This window comes from Rhipicephalus sanguineus, chromosome 3 (genome assembly GCF_013339695.2).
Source record: "Rhipicephalus sanguineus isolate Rsan-2018 chromosome 3, BIME_Rsan_1.4, whole genome shotgun sequence".
Classification (NCBI taxonomy): Eukaryota; Metazoa; Arthropoda; class Arachnida; order Ixodida; family Ixodidae; genus Rhipicephalus; species Rhipicephalus sanguineus.
The window spans coordinates 218,989,170-219,006,400 of record NC_051178.1 but is presented as its reverse complement, the minus strand read 5'-3'; the positions used below and the strand labels follow the sequence as shown (position 1 = coordinate 219,006,400).

The 17,231-nt window shown below is 47.6% G+C and overlaps 1 protein-coding gene and 1 non-coding gene across 2 annotated transcripts in view; both read left to right on the top strand.

Annotated features, from left to right (window-relative positions):
* Positions 1-17,231, top strand: part of LOC119388312 (retinol dehydrogenase 14) — a 163,146-nt gene that overhangs the window by 25,081 nt on the left and 120,834 nt on the right. Inside the window, exon 4 of the mRNA XM_037656010.2 lies at positions 7,221-7,313. Coding sequence (XP_037511938.1) covers positions 7,221-7,313 — 93 coding nt within the window. The remainder of the gene's footprint in view (positions 1-7,220; positions 7,314-17,231) is intronic.
* Positions 14,128-14,200, top strand: Trnak-cuu (transfer RNA lysine (anticodon CUU)). Its single transcript has one exon. It is a non-coding gene; the product is annotated as a tRNA-Lys (tRNA).

Sequence of the window (17,231 nt, the reverse complement as noted above, 5' to 3'; positions counted from 1 at the left end):
GTTCTCACGGATCTTCTTCACTGTTTTCAATGCTACGGCCTCTTTCGCCACCATGCCTGCCTTTATATAAATATATATCTATATATGTATATATATATATATATATATACATATATATATATATATATATATATATATATATATATATATATATATATATATATATATATATGTATGTATATATATATGTATATATATATATATATATATATATATATATATATATATATATATATATTGCCACGCTGGGAGGTCTTTTCGAAATCTTCGGTTAGGTGCACTATGAATGTGCCCACGCAGCGTATAAAACAGAGACAAAACAAAAATATAAAATAATAAAATTGGACGATCATAATAATCAATATTGAGAAAGATGATATAGTAATAATAAAAAAATTCCGCAGATCCCACGCGTTGTGGGAATCGGTTTCATGCGAAGCAGTCAGCAAGTACTTTTATGCTGTATTTTCTGGCTTTCAGCTAAGCGTTACGAGATACATCGACGTGTTTTTTAAGTGCAGTAGCTGTGTGCACATCGTGGGCTTACCAGGCACGTCAAGAGCACTGGCGTTTAAAGGATAACTTATGGTGCGACCTAACGGCAGCCCTCACAAGTACATACGTCAGTATTATCGAAACTATAGGTGCATTTTATGGTGCAATCATGCGAATATCATACGTAACTTTCGTTAATGTATTCCTCCGGGGTCGAGCAATGCTTCAATATAGCTTGCTCAATGATCATCATCATCATCAGCCTGTCTACGCCCACTGCAGGGCAAAGGCCTCGCTCATGTCCCGCCAATCAACCTGGTCCTGTGCTTTCTGCTGCCACGTTATACCTACAAACTTCTTAATCTCATCTACCCACCTAATTTTCTGTCTCCCCCTCACGCGTTTGCCATCTCTTGGAATCCAGTCAATTACCCTTAATGACCACCGGTTATCCTGCCGACATGCTACGCGCCCGGCCCATACCCATTTCTTCTACTTCATTTAAACTATGATATCCTTAACCCCCATTTGTTCCCTGACCTACTCTGCTCTCTTCCTGTCTCTAAAGGTTACACCTATCATTTTCCTTTCCATCGCTCGCTGCGTCATCCTCAACTTAAGTTGAACCCTCTTTGTAAGCCTCCAGGTTTCTGCTCCGTAGGTAAGTACCGGTAAGATGCAGCTATTATATACATTCCTCTTGAGGGATAGTGGTAGACTACCATTCATGATTTGATAATGCTTGCTGAATGAGCCCCATCCCATCCTTATTCTTCTAGTTATTTCACTCTCATGGTTCGGCTCCGCGGTTACTACCTGTCCTAAGTAGACTTACTCCTTTACAACTTCCATTGTCTCGCCCCCTATCGCACAGCGCTGTTCTCTGCCAAGATTGTTCCACATTACTTTAGTTTTCTGCATATTAATTTTCAGACCTACTCTTCTACTTTCCGTATCCAGTTCAGTAATCATGAGCTGTAATTCGCCTCCCGCGTTACTCATCAGTGCAATGTCATCAGCGAATCGCAGGTTACTAAGATACTCTCCATAAATTGTTATCCCTAATTCTCCCCTAGCTAGGGCCCTGAAAACCTCCTATAAACACGCGGTGAATAGCATTGGAGAGATCGTGTCTCCCTGCCGTACGCCCTTCTTTATTGGGATTCTGTCGCTTTCTTTAGGGAGGACTATAGTGGCTGTGGATCCGCTGTAGATTTCTTCCATTATGTTTAAATAGGGTTCGTCGATGCCCTGATTCCGCAGCGCCTGCAAGACTGCTGATGGCTCCACCGAATCAAATGCCTTCTTGTAGTCTATGAAGGCTATGTACAGGGGTAGGTTGTATTCCGCGCATTTCTCTATCACCTGATTGATAGTATGAATATGGTCTACTGTTGAGAAGAGAGAGAGAGACGGAATGTACGAAAGGCAGGGAGGCTAACTAGACAATGCGTCCCGTTTGCTACCCTACACATTGGGAGGGGGAAAAGAGGAGTAAAAGAGAGAGAGAGAGAAGGATAGACACATGTCACATCAGCCTGTACGAAATCCTGCCTTGTCCTTTGGTTGATTGAACTCTAATGTCATAGTATTCTCTTGGCAATTACTTTTGTAAATAGCTTTTACACAACGAACAGTAAGCTGATGGGCCTGTAATTTTAAAGACGATAGTCTTTCTTGGGATACTTAAACGGAGAAATTTTGGTCGGTCTTTCTGTCTTTCTGTTTGTCGGCTCGTCACTCGATTCAGCCACTCGGCCAAAGTTGAACCACTTGCCCAAGGGCCAGCCATCTTGAACAGCTGACTAGGTTCATACTTGTGTAAATTGTCGATCAAAAAGCAAACATTACACATATTTGAGGCGCAACATCACTAGGTAAGTATTAGGTGGTGTGTTCCTTTAATATAAAATGCATGCATACGCAATTCTAAAGACCCTAGATTCTTAAGCTGCGCTGAAAATGAGACTGCGCTGAAACTTGCCTTCCTCCGCGCCTTCTGCACGAGCTCATTGTTTTGTTTCGGTTCTGGTTCTGTATTGCACTGTACGAATGCCTTGGGGCGCCGCTCTGGCATTCCTGTTTTACCCAGGCGACGTGTAAATAAAGGAGTGTGTGGAGAGTACTCGTTGAGTGCGGACGTTTCTTCTGCTTCAGCGCTTCGCGTCAAACCGCGTGTTCGGGCTGGCTGGCGTACCCGCCGGTCGCGTTGGTCACCGCCGGTCTTCGCCTGCTGCTGCGCCGGGACTACCAGTCCGCAACACAGCACTCATGTTTCCCGACGTATTGCCAGATGGCGTCCATATCTCACGCAGCGCCTCTTTCATCATCTTTAGACGACATTTGCAGCGAAGCACGCAGATACGCGGCCAATTTTTTTCAGGTCCTTGACGTCCCCTTTCTTGTGGATCAAGATGATGTGGGCATTCTTCCAAGATTCTGGTATCCTCCCCGTCTAGAGAGACGTCGTATACAGGGTGGCCAGTTTTTCTAACAGAATCTCTCCACCGTCTTTCAACAGGTCTGACATATATATATATAGATATATATATATATATATATATATATATATATATATATATATATATAATATGGACATGACGGCGACGCTGACGGCAAAAACCAGCCGAGAGTGTCCATATAATTGCTATCAAAATAACAAAAGTCTCAGTTTCGCCGCAAGGCCGAAGCAATGAATGCGATAGCAAGAAACTAATGCTATATGAAGTGCGGCTCGCCAATGGATACTCTCAGTTTGAACAGCGCTCCTGTTGCAAAGGCGGCCGAAGCAGCGAAGGAAACTAGCGTGCTTCAAGTGTCGAGCTGTGACACTTGGTAGTTCGCGCTCATCTTTTGTTTGTTCGTTTAGCGGCGTCCCTTGAGCTCGAGTGGCTTTCGTACGCTCCGTAACATGAGCGCGGACATCACGGTGAAAGCGTGAAACATCCCTCTTCCCCTCAGCACAAGAAAACCGCGCGAGCAGACAGCGGAAGGGCAAGTTTCTCCCTGCGCAATTAGAAGAAGCGAGCGAGCTCGCCGACGACTTTTAAATGCGCCTGTCGCGCTCTTAACGCCATCTCGCTGGTAATGAAGAAACGCTTATAGCGCAGCCGTCTCTGAGTCCGGCCAGCGGTAAAGGGTGGGTATATAATGCTCGCCGTTACCAACGTGGAGGATCTGCGTTTCGTGGCGTAGTGGCTAGCGCCACTCGCTGCGGAGGAAGAGGTCCCAGGTTCGATTCCGCGCTTCGGAAGAATTTTTCTGAATTATTTTTCTTTGGGGTTTTATATATATATATATATACATACTTATACATATACGGTGCATGACGGCGGTGACGGCGACGGCAAAATCCAGCCGAGACTGTCCATATAATTGCTATCGCAATAAAAATTGGCAGATCTCACGCATTGTGCGAATCGATGTAATGCGAAGCAGTGACCGAGGAGATGCACACACCGCATTGTTTGTTTTTGATGCAAATCAAGGCATTCATGACACGAACGCACGATGAGTATGGAAAGTAAATCAGGCCGTACACGACATACATGTCGTGATTTTCATGTTACCACCTGTAATATGTGTTCGTCATACGGTCATGCCACGCCATGTCAATTTTGGGATATATCCCTTTATCGAAACGGCCGTGAGCGCCCAAAAACCATGTCATGTAAATCATTCCGTACATGACATGCATGCTATGATTTGCGTCCTGCGACGTGTCACTTATTTTCGTCATACACTCTTGTCCCGACATACCAATTTTGGTATATATCAAATTGACGAAATGGCCGCGAGAATACGAAGACCATGGCACGTAAATCACACCGCCCATGACGTGCATATCAGAATTTTGATATTATGACCCGCCATTTACGTTCTATTTACACTCACGTCACACCATAGCGATTTTGATATCACATTAAAGAAACAGCCGCCAGCGCACCATGGTATTGGCATGTAAATGATGTCATACATGACATGCATAGGGGCCTGCCTGGCTGCCCAGGCGGCGCTGCGAAAGCGGTGCTAAAGAGTGCCCCCTACGATAAGTTCGTTGGTTTCGAGTAGTCAGACTGGCGGCCGCATGCAGCAGTAAGCTCAGATGCACAATGAAGCCGCCGCTGTCGGTTGTGCTGCGCTTTGGATTTCGGCCAATTTCTGGCGTGGCTGAGTTCTTCAGGCCAAGCAATCTGCGTAATGGCAAGAAGCTTGTCAACGCGAAGTATGTTTACGAGTGCAGGATATTGAAGGGACCGTTACGGCGCGCTGCAACTCGCAAGTGCAGCGAATCTCATACAATGTTGAACTCGAGGTGAACTCTACGAGGCATGCTCGCGCGATTAGCGACAGTGCATAAACTAAGAGATTGCTGTTAAGAAAGCCGAAATGGTTTGCATTACACGACGAAACGGAATCAGGAAAGGTCCAGTGACGCAGGCTAGCCGTCGGCGGCCCGAATGAGCGCATTCGCGCCGTGTGCCGTTTTCTGCCGCATTCATTCGCAAACACACATTTGCACCATGCCCGGTCGTAAATCTGAACATTTGCTTCTAGGGAATTCGTCAAATTCTGTCAGCGTGCGGCGGCGATCGAGGAGCGAGGGCGCGCAATGTTTGTTGTGTGGCAAAGCGGGGTTATTGTCCGGAAATTAAAAGTGGCGCTCTTTTCTGCGCCCCACAGTGAGCACGGTTCACAGTACAGGAATAAAACGAGGAGCTAGCGGGTCAGGAGGCGCACTACAAATAACGAGCTTCCTTCCACATTTTCGCCGCACCTAAACGAGCCCACACTGCTTTCTCCTGCGGTCAGTGCATCAAATCATGGTATGAGCTTTTTTTGTTATTATTGCTGTACAAAGGAGATTTTTTTTAGCGGAAATGCCACCTCCGCCTCATTTTACTCACCGTGGCGTGTTAACCTTGCCAAGTTTAAAGATAACGCTCGTCGTTTTTTTTTTTACGTTTGAAAACGTTTGCCATGGTTCGACCACCCACACGGTAAACATTTCTGACCGAAACAAACAGCAAGAAAGGGCAACTGAAGTAAACAATGAAAACAAAAGGAAGCAAGAAGTGATGAAATTTAAAAAAAAGTGATGTAATACAATGAAAAATTAAGTGTAGGTAATACAATGCAGCAGCCAATATTTCCTAAAAAATAAATGAAACTTCGTTTTCATTGATGCTCAATACAATGATGAATAGTTTACAAAAGCTGTCAGGACTGCACACAGGGAATATATCGAAAAGTAATCAGCACGTTACGTAGCAGACCGCGTTTTTCTCGCGTACTCACTTCACACGTCGCACGGCACGTATCCAGCGGTTCCGTCGCTCCACTTCGTACGGCTTTCCAGGGAACCGGTAGAACCGCACATTAGGATCCTTACCCTCATGTTCGTGGAAATTAACCAAGCCACAATAACGGCAGCAACCGCGCTTCGGGACCGCGCGCTGCTCAGAGCCGACGCCCGGTCCGCCTGCTTTCGGCACGGTTTCTTGAAGCAGGGTTCGCTCGTCAAACATGTCAGGCTTTGCAGGCATAGCGGACAAGTTTCTGCGTACGTTTTAAGCACTTTTTGAGTCTGAAAACTACGCGCAAAATTAAGTAAAAGAACTGTGTAACTCACCGGTTGGCGTCCATTTTTGACTACCCAACCAACTTCGGCGCACGCCACCAGGCTCCGCCACAGTACTCAAAACTCCAGCGCGTCAGCCCTATCATGATTTTTGTGTCACCACCTGTTGTGTATGTACATCATATAGTCACGTCACGTCATACCAATTTTGGTATATGTCAAGCTAGTAAAACGGCCGCGAACAAAATACACATTACGAGCATGGCACGTAACTCATGCTGCACATGGCATGTATGTCATGATTCTTGCTTTACCACCTGTCACTTATGTTCGTCATACAGAAATGTCTCGCTATACCAGTTTTGGAACAAATACATTCAATTTAACTGCCGTGAGCGCCCCAAGACCACGTCATGTAAATCATGCTGTACATGACATGCATATCATGATTTCCATTTTGCGACCTATCACTTACGTTTGTCCTACACTCTTGTCACCCCGTATCAACTTTGGTATATATCAAGTTAACGAAACGGCCGCAAGAGCACCAAGACCGCGGCACATAAATCATGCCGCTTGTAACATCAATGTCCTCATTTTCATGTCATGACCTCCCATTTGTGTTCGCGATACAGTCATGTCAAGCAATACCAATTTTGGCATACATTTTATAACGAAACGGCCACGACAGCACAGAGCCGTAGATAGATAGATAGATAGATAGATAGATAGATAGATAGATAGATAGATAGATAGATAGATAGATAGATAGATAGATAGATAGATAGATAGATAGATAGATAGATAGATAGATAGATAGATAGATAGATAGATAGATAGATAGATAGATAGATAGGTTAGCTCAAGATTCCAGAAGTCCGCTTAGACATGCTACGCAATTAAAATATCGACCGGACAGGCATGTTCGATCTCTCGTGGAATCACCCAAAACAGCTTTCTTCGCTGAGGAAATACTTTTATGCACTATCGCAGTGGACAACTGAAAACAAGAACATGAATACCACAACTGCTGTGGGCTTTGCTTTGTTTTCAACGAATGTACGTTTCTTAGACATATGCTTACTTAAACACTATTCTCGCTGATGTGCTAACTGCGTCCTCTTTTTTTTTCTTTTGATTACAGATTCAAAGAAGGTCAAACTGACCGATGATGGCTTCGAGGAGATACTTCAGGCAAACTTTCTAGCTCCTTTACTACTCACTGTTCTTCTGCTTGGTAAGCGCGGCCTTTCTGCTCTTTCTTTTTAAATTCTCAACAACATCTTGCATCAAAATGTGAAGGGGTTATCGCGCGGAGTCATTCTTTTTTGTTGAATATCTTCATGAGGTCCACCAGTAGTAAAGAAGGTGTTATGCAAAATTTCACTGCCTAGTAAAGCATTTAGGTTCGTAGTTTGAGATGTGACACGAAATGTAAACATGCACTCCACAGAATATTGACGTCGCGTGAATCACACAGGATCAAAAAAGAACACCAGGCCTGCCCGGAATGCGCAGCACAGTCACAGCGAAAGCTGAAATAGCGGCATTTTTAGGGCCAGTTATAAACTCTCTTGGGTCTGCTAATACAAGCACACTAGAAAGCTACCCCTACGCCATAAATCCGAATTTTTGTGAAGTTCTGCTTTTTCGTCATTCTGCTGAGAAACGTGGTACCCGCTAAGCACCTCTAAGGCATTATGTGCACTTTGTTGTTGCTGTGCCTGATGACAATGAAGAATTAAAGGACCCCTGACAGCGAAATTTTTGTTGGTGACTTTTTTGCTGTAATTTGTAGCTTTGTGCCTGGTAATCTCTAAATTAAATCGTAAATGCTCTAGCGTATCGTACAACTAATTCTAGCGTAGTTAATTGTGACCATTTTAGCATCACTTCAAAACGCCCGCCTAAAAATCACAAGAAACTGGCGCCCCATGCGGGGAAGCGTCAAAGACCACGTGCACTCAAGCTGTGGTGACGTTGACAGCGCGGTTTTCAAGTCGGGGCCCCGCGCGCGGTAGAGATTGAAAGTATGTGGTTGCCTCGGTATGGGTTAAACCTGTTAAGCGCGTGTCCCCTCACGAAAACTACCTCAACAGCAGCCGGACAACAGAGCCAGAGGGGTGAGGAACAATAGGCCTCACGGGGTGCCAGTCGTCGTATTGTGCACGTGCGCCCCGCAAACCTTCTGTGACGTCCACAATACTTGCTTTACACGTGGAACGTCACACGGGGCCTCTATCTACGTCATACCAGGATGTCGCAAGGTGCAGCCAACTCAAGTGAGCACTCACGCTTACTTTAAAACCAAATTAAGATATCTTAAAGGCAACGTTCGTCACTAATAATCGGTCAGATGTGCCCCCGTATACAGGAAAGTCAAATAACACAAAGATCTCGAGGTTTCAATTTTGGTGTCAGGGGTCCTTTAAGGCAGAACCGCTTTAAATGACCCACTAGTTACGTAATTCGCATTGTGTAACGCCCCGTCTTTATTTAGCTCTCCCACCACACTTTATAACCTACGTTAACGTGAGAAAGAGAGAGAGAGAAAGAACATTAGTGAGACCCTGAGGAAATGAATCGTGAGGGTGGTGGTGGTGTCTTTATTGCTCTCAGAAATGAAAAGCCTTATGGGCTTCTTTGGCAACCAATACAAGTGCACTTGCGAGGAACCCACTACGCTATAAATCATCGTAATTTCTGTGAAGTAGGGAAGCTGTGCAGGAAAAATTTGCGCTAAACTAGAAAGGACAACACAAAGAAGGAACACGTCAACAGATCGAGCGCACAGCTGCCACGCCATTTTTCGTCAGTCTGCGGACAAACGTGGTACCCCTAAACACCTCTAAGCCATTATGTGCACTTTGTTTATGCTGTGCTTGATGACGACGAAGAATTATGGAAAAGCCCTTTTTAATGGGTTGGAAGATTTAAATGACCCACTAGTTACGTAATTGGCATTGTGGGACGCCTGGTTACAGATTTCGCAGTTTGAGACGCCTGGTTGTTATTAACACGAAAGTGTTTTATGCCTGGGTCCACCAAGACTTTCATGACGTATTTCCGTCACAAAAATACGTCAGCCAAATGAAGGCCATCAAATGGAAAAGGGAAAAAGCTATAAGAAAAAGTCACAGTTTCGCCGCAAGGCCGAAGCAATGAATGCGATAGCAAGAAACTAATGCTATATGAAGTAAGGCTCGCCAATGGATGCCCTCAGTTTGAACAGCGCTCCTGTTGCAAAGGCGGGTGAAGCAGCGAAGGAAACTAGCGTGCTTCAAGTGTCGAGCTGTGACACTTGATAGTTCGCGCTCATCTTTTGTTTGTTCGTTTAGCGGCGTCCCTTAGCTCGAGTGGCTTTCGTACGCTCCGTAACATGAGCGCGGACATCACGGTAAAAGCGTGAAACATCCCTCTTGCCCTCAGCACAAGAAAACCGCGCGAGCAGACAGCGGAAGGGCAAGGTTCTCCCTGCGCAAGTAGAAGAAGAAGCGAGCGAGTTTGCCGACGACTTTTAAATGCGCCTGTCGCGCTCTTAACGCCATCTCGCTCGTAATGAAGAAACGCTTATAAGCGCAGCCGTCTCTGAGTACGCCCAGCGGTAAAGGGTGTGTATATAACGCTCGCCGTTACCAACGTGGAGGATCTGCGTTTCTTGGCGTAGTGGCTAGCGCCACTCGCTGCGGAGGAAGAGGTCCCTGGTTCGATTCTGCGCTTCGGAAGCATTTTTCTGAATTTTCTTTGGGGCTTTTATATATATATATATATATACATACTTATACATATACGGTGCATGACGGCGGCGACGGCGACGGCAAAATCCAGCCGAGACTGTCCATATAATAATTGCTATCGCAATAAAATTTCCGCTGATTGGAGTCGAACCCGTGCCCTCTCGGTCCGCGACGATGGCTGGCGGTCGTTTAGCCCACTGAGCTACCACCAAACACATAACGGAGCCTACATGAACGCGCGTTTTATCTTTCACACTTTCCTCTCACAGTGCTCATGGATGAATGCATGGATGGATGGATGCTAACTGCGTCCCCTTTATAATGGGGCGGTGACATGTGTTCCACCAGGCTCGCAAAAAAAGTAAAAAAAGAACGCGGCGTTACTACGGCCGTCCCATTCGGCGTGTTTCCAAAGGAAGTGTAATTTCGTCAACGCTTTAACACACCGCGAGGTGGTGGCATTAGCCCAAGCCTCGCTCATAGCATCCATCTATGTCGAAAAATATCTCTCCGACGCTCGCCTGGCTGTCGCACCGCGTTCCCCGCTCGCGCTGTGAGAATTAACGGCTAGGCTAGAGGGAAGACATGGAGCACGTAGCGTTTCTCTTCGCGTTTCACGACGCTTTGAAGGAGTGCATATCGAGTGTCAGTGCTTATTGTGTGCTTAGTGATGCCATCTTTGCGCGGGATTCACCATATGCGGTGTCCACGTATATGTTAAGGACTTCAGCTACCGCAAGGGTTAGTCGTCGGTACGGAGTCGTAGGCAAGGGTTAGTCGTCGGTAATGGGCGTTAGTCGTCGGTACGGAGATGTGCCGCTAGGCGTCAATGTGAGTGCGTCCACATCAAGCGGTGCTACATCTGCAAAACAACAGCACAAATTGTACAAGCTCTGATATACCGATGCACTATAAACAATCAACTTCTTCTGTGACGACACGTTTCACTTTCGTGTTATACCGATTCCTATGACAGAAGGATCAGCCATCTTTTTTACTCTTCTGCCACGCTATATTACATATGTTAATGTGGTTCCTTCCCGACATGAAGCCTGTATAGTGTGATTTTGCAAAACAGCTTCAAGCACCGGCATGGCTCTGAGGTAGAATACTGGGCTGCCACGAAGAGGGCCCAGGTTGGAACCCCGTTTCATCCTGGATATTTTTATTTCGTTTATTTTGCGCGATAGCGGTTACGGACACTGGCGGCGGCGGACAACTACGGCGCCAAAACGCCCGTTGTTTTGATCTCATAACAGGTTTCGCAATAAAATTTCTAGGAACGAATGGGATTTGAACACAGGCCTGCTGCGCGGCAGTCGAGTATTCTACCACAGAACCACGCTGGTGCTTGAAACTCCTTCGCAAAAATGACCTATACAGGTGTCATGTCGGGCAAATCATCGTGTTAACATATGTAATATAGCATTGTATAAAAGAGTAGAACAACAACCAGACGTCACACAATTAGAATTGTGCAACGAGTGACTGGGTCGTTGATTGCTTCCAAGTAGGGGTGTGTGAATAGTGAATTTGAGAACCGAATCGAATGGGAATGGAATAGTGATGACATCGAATCTAATACAAATACAAATCGAATACCCAAGATAGTTTATAACAGACTCTAGAAGTGCCGCTCTTCCAACTTTCACTGTGACTGTGCTGCGCTTTCCGCGCAGGCCTGGCGTTTTTTTCCTCACTTCATTTTTTTCCTATTTCGCGCGGCAGCGGTTTGACACCGGCGGCAGCGGGCAAATATGGCGCCAAAATCGGTTCTTGTTGTGATCTCATAACAGCTTTCGCAAGGGCCCCAAACGCTATCGCTGTCTCCAGAGCCATGGCCGAGAGCACAGAGTGGCTGCTTATCAATGGCTAAAGGTGGTGGGTGGAAGCAATGAACAAACCGCACCACCGGCAGTATCTGTCGCCCTGGTTCACGCCATCGCTTGATCTTGAAAAGCGAGGTAAAGGGCATGAAAACCCTCTCTCAGAGGTGCTTATGCTCGGCTTATGATGATAGTCAGTAAAAGTGGTCGACGTTCCTAGAAATGTTTTCTTGTTTCATTGTTTTCTTATTTCGCACGATAGTGGTTACGGACACCGGCGGTGGCGGCGGCGGACAACTGCCGTTGTGATCTTGTAGCACCTTTCGCGGTAAAAAACAAAAAACGTGGTTGATTCCTCCGTCATAGGAATCGGCATGCCAAGAAAATGAAGCATGTCCTCACAGAAGTGTAGTTGATTGCACATTGATGTATGAGAGCTTGCGCAATGTCTACTGGTGTTTGGTGTGGATGCACCCACGTTGACGGCGAGTGGCACCCGGGCACAACATGGGCTGAATGCCGCGCTCAGATGGCATCAGCAGGCACATAACACTGGTACTCTACATGCACTCATGAAAGCGTCTTCATTTTAGGAGAGAAACGCCAAGGTGTGCGCTTTCCAGTAATAGGGTAACCTCAGCCTGTGCTCCTGTATATACCATACAGCGGTTCAGGAACGCGAGAGGCAGAGTTCGTAGCTGGATAGGTGAACGCGGGAAGGCGTTCTGTTTTCCTCTGCCCTAAAAGGTCAAACTACCGAAGCGCTCACTGTGGACGCTAGTTAGTGTCATGACAGGGCCTACGAGATTGGCTCCGGCCACGCGCCGTTGCTCAAGCCGTTCCATTCGCACGGGGAGTGAAGGAAATCAAGCCTCCCAATCTAAAGGGGTTCACTTACAATAAACCGCAGTCCGACTCCGTAGGTTGCTGCTGGTGCGCGTGGTCCAAAATTACGAGAGAGTTCTTCTGTCTTCTCTTCGTCGACCTCGTTCCAACAAACTGCAAGGCGCACGGAAGTTTGGTTTGTTGAGCTGCCCATTTAACGGCTGTTCCGCCCCTCAAGGCACAGGAAGCTCCTCTATTTGAACGATGTTCCATACTTGTCGGGGCTTGTGCGACACCAAAGAACGCCGTAGCGCCATTGTACTGCTTCCTGTATCCCGTAGGACGGAAGCAGGATGTCCGAATATAATGCCCTGCAGCACTGGCATGTGTTGTTTTTCTCACTTTGGCTGCGTATTTACCGTACTGGCCATATTCTCTTCCTGCTTGTCCGCCGGTATATCCTCAACTACTTCTGCATTTTCTCTGGCGACAAGATACAAGTCTTGTTCGTGACGTTCTGCTTTCTGCTGCATACAGTAATATCATGCCCCGTTTTGCGACAGTAGCCGCAGTATGGTTGTCTCGTCCGAGCCCGACAATCTGCTGCTCCTGTCTTATGACAGACAAAACATCGGGCGGGAGACTTCTCAGCTGTACTTTGTGGAGATAGGTTTGCGAGACGCTTACCCTACGAGGCGACCGGCAAGGGACGCGACGTTCTCCACTGCCGCAGCGAACAAAGACGCTACGGCCGGGTTCGTCGATTCTCCGGCACGGCGCAGAAAAGGCACTCGAGGCAGGAGGTCGACAAACAACACGGGTTTATTAACCCAAGATGCAGCACAGTACGACAGTCACAGGCTTGCAGGCCGTATAGGGAACTCCGCAAGACCGAGCAAGTACGCTTGCCTACGGTGCTACGACTCTCACACAAAGGGCAGCAGTCGAGCACACGAACGAGAAGCCGCCTACCAGAGCAGCGCGTCAACCTCTCGTCAAGGCCTGAGAGCATCTGCCGCCACGAGCGAATCGTCCGGCGCATCTTAGCTCGTAGGAGAGGAGGATGTCACCAGCGGCCCAATGGGGAATGGCGCTGCGTTGTGACGTAGGCCCGCGCAGCGCGCCAGCGTAGCGTGCCCGGACATGCCAGCGCGAGACGGAGCCGACGCTTGGCTCGCCCAGACAAAGAGGCGCCCTGGCCGCCATCTTGGCGATTGCCGGTGCCTAAGTGCGCCCGGGCTACGCGGCCGGCACGCGCGCGGCAGCTGGGGAACGAGGCGCCAGGTAGGAGGACGCTCTCGATCCCCACATTCCCCCCTCCTAAAGACCGAGGCCAGCCTGTGAAAGAGGCTGTCCGAGGCCAAGTGGCAAGGTCAGCTCAGCCGCAAGGGGGCTGGCCAACGGGCCAAAGTCCAACAGGGGGGTGTCGTCTTCCTGAAGGTACAAGTCCAAAAGTCGGCCATGGCCACACAAAAGTTCCACCAAAAGTTCCACCACAAGGGGAGAGCCCACCGCCGGGAAGAAGGTCCACAGCCCAGGAGGAACGGGGGCAAGACTGCACAAGGGCGGGCAGCCAGCCCGCTTGAAGTTCGCCGGACTGGAGAGGTTGGCAGCCGGGAACGTACGAGGCGTGGCTGCCAGTTGCGTGCGGCAGCCCACTGCCGCCCGGCTAGCTCAGTCAGTAGAGCATGAGACTCTTAATCTCAGGGTCGTGGGTTCGGGCCCCACGTTGGGCGCCAGTTATGTGGAGATAGGTTTGCGAGACGCTTACCCTACGAGGCGACCGGCAAGGGACGCGACGTTCTCCACTGCCGCAGCGAACAAAGACGCTACGGCCGGGTTCGTCGATTCTCCGGCACGGCGCAGAAAAGGCACTCGAGGCAGGAGGTCGACAAACAACACGGGTTTATTAACCCAAGATGCAGCACAGTACGACAGTCACAGGCTTGCAGGCGGTATAGGGAACTCCGCAAGACCGAGCAAGTACGCTTGCCTACGGCGCTACGACTCTCACACAAAGGGCAGCAGTCGAGCACACGAACGAGAAGCCGCCTACCAGAGCAGCGCGTCAACCTCTCGTCAAGGCCTGAGAGCATCTGCCGCCACGAGCGAGTTGTCGGGCGCATCTTAGCTCGTAGGAGAGGAGGATGTCACCAGCGGCCCAATGGGGAATGGCGCTGCATTGTGACGTAGGCCCGCGCAGCGCGCCAGCGTAGCGTGCCCGGACATGCCAGCGCGGGACGGAGCCGACGCTTGCTCGCCCAGACAAAGAGGCGCCCTGGCCGCCATCTTGGCGATTGCCGCTGCCTAAGTGCGCCCGGGCTACGCGGCCGGCACGCGCGCGGCAGCTGGGGAACGAGGCGCCAGGTAGGAGGACGCTCTCGATCCCCACAACTTCCGCATTTTCCTGTGGAGCCGTGGTCCGTTTTGTTGCGAAAAACCAACAAATTTGACTCTCGTTGGGCCTTTAAAAAATTTTCTGCAGCCTTGTCCATTTCATCTAGCTTACGACAATTTTTCTCCCGTAGGAAAAGCGCCACGCGGTTATGGCATTGATTGATAAACTGCTCAGCCACTACGAGGTCTTGAACGAGGTCTTGAATTTTGCTGTCTTAGACATCTCCACCCATTTGACGAAAAAATTTGCCAACCTCGTTGCATACTGCTTGCCTGTTTCTCCATCTTGAGGTTTGCTATGCCGGAACTTCTTCCGGTAGCCCTCCGCCATGAAACGAAAACGCTGCAATAATGCTAACTTGGCTTTCTCGTAGTCAAGTGCCTGTTCTGGAGACAAGCGACCAAATACTTTGAGAGCTTCTCCGCTCAGGCACAGACTCAGTGCCGTGGCCCACTTATCCTTAGGCCATTCCTGACGGGTGGCGACATTCTCGAATCTCTTTAAATAAGCTCCAAGGTCATCCAGATTTTCATTAAATCCTACTAAGAAATTGTGCGGGTTAACGTTACATGGTTGCCCCGCCACGGTGGTCTAGTGGTTATTTATTTATTTATTTATTTATTTATTTAGAATAACCCTCAGGGCCAATGGCATTACAGAGGGGGGTGCGGCAAAAATACAGAAAAATGGAAATGCTCAGAAACAGGTCACAAGAAATTACAGAATATTAGCGGAGAAGAAAAGAAAAGAACTCAACAATTCATAAAAAAACTTCGAAAACATTACAAGGAGTTACACAAATTATAGCGGCAGGAAAAAAAACAGAATACATGATACGTTCATTATTAACTAAAGTCAAAATTTGATGTATCAATGAAGATAGACCTTGATATAAGTAAATAATGATGGTGCCAAATTTAAAAAGAAACAAAACAAAACTTAGATACAGATATCGCGTACAGCTTCTTTAAATTGGTTAGTATCCTTGATCGTGACAACATCTGCAGGAAGGTGATTCCGATCATCACTTGTGTGTGGTACAAATGAGTGAAGGAAAGAGGAGGACCTACAAGATGGAATGCCGTTTTTGTGTTGGTGATCAATGCGAGATGATATGTAATGTGGTGCAGAAAGGAGTTGGTGTCGTAAAAGGGGGTGGTGATATATCCTATGAAAGAGAGAGAGGCGCGTGTTTTTACGTCGTCAGGCTAAAGATGGTACATATCCAGCTTTTGTGGACACATCACAGCCAGCGCCCCTGGCGGCCCCGGCGCGAAGCTAGCGCGTTTTCAATGGAACTGGCGAGTTTTTCCCGAATAATTAAGTGTAGAGGGTGAATGTTGAAAAACGCAGACCACAGAGCGCTTCTGGGAACCTAAACGCACGACAGGACTGCAGCGATCATGTTGCAGTAAGCTTCAATTTTGTTCCCAGAGCAGTTAAAGATTGTACAATGGGAGTCTATGGAAACGGCGAAAAATGTGGCCTGTTTTTCGAGACAAAAACGGTCACTGTCGTAAAACTAAGCAAGTTATGTTAATGGTCAGGAAATCACATGTAGTCCTGACACTCAGCTTTCGTTTGAAGCCATTCTCAACTTGCCGCAATTGGCATAACATTGTTCCCTAACGCGTTTTTTGAAGCGCGGTCGTTCAAATGTTTGTGGTAAATTGATAAGCCCTTGCTTACCACCACCCGCAAGGCACCCAGCGTGGCCGAGCGAGCTAATCGCTCAAGTTCAAAGCGCGGCATCGCCGCGCCGTCGTTGGTTCGATTCCTGGCGACGGATCAGCATTTTTTTTTCAGCCCGTGACTTAGTTCCACAGCTTCGCACAGGATGTCGCCGCCGAAACAAAAAAGAGCTTTCGTTTCGGTTTCGGTTCTTGACTGTGATGTTGAGCTGCCGTTTCTTTTTCTCTTTATTTTATGACTTTTTAGTGCATGTTTAAACACTCCGCGCGTATCAGATCGTTCAGATCTACTTTTGTAATTCTTACTTTATTCTTTTATAAACGTCTAAGGAACAGAACACCCGATCGAGTTATGGTGAACAAATCTCTTTCGAACTCTCGTACGCGTATTGTGGTGGACACTTATTTCTCCCTTCTCATGATGTCGTTACGACCTTCTCAGGTAACTACAATTCAGCAACGTAAAGGAAGCGAAATAAGCTTAGACAAGCGAGGCATAGTAATTAAATGACAAAGTTAGACGTTTTTGCAGTTGCTTTTTACTTTAGGGCTAACGCAAGTGTTTGTCGTAATCTTAACGAACGAAGGGGAATTTTTCGAGGGGTTCTTCTTTTTTTGTTAGACACTACTAATGAAACTAACAGATAAATAAGCCAATTAAAGAATAGGCAAAATTTT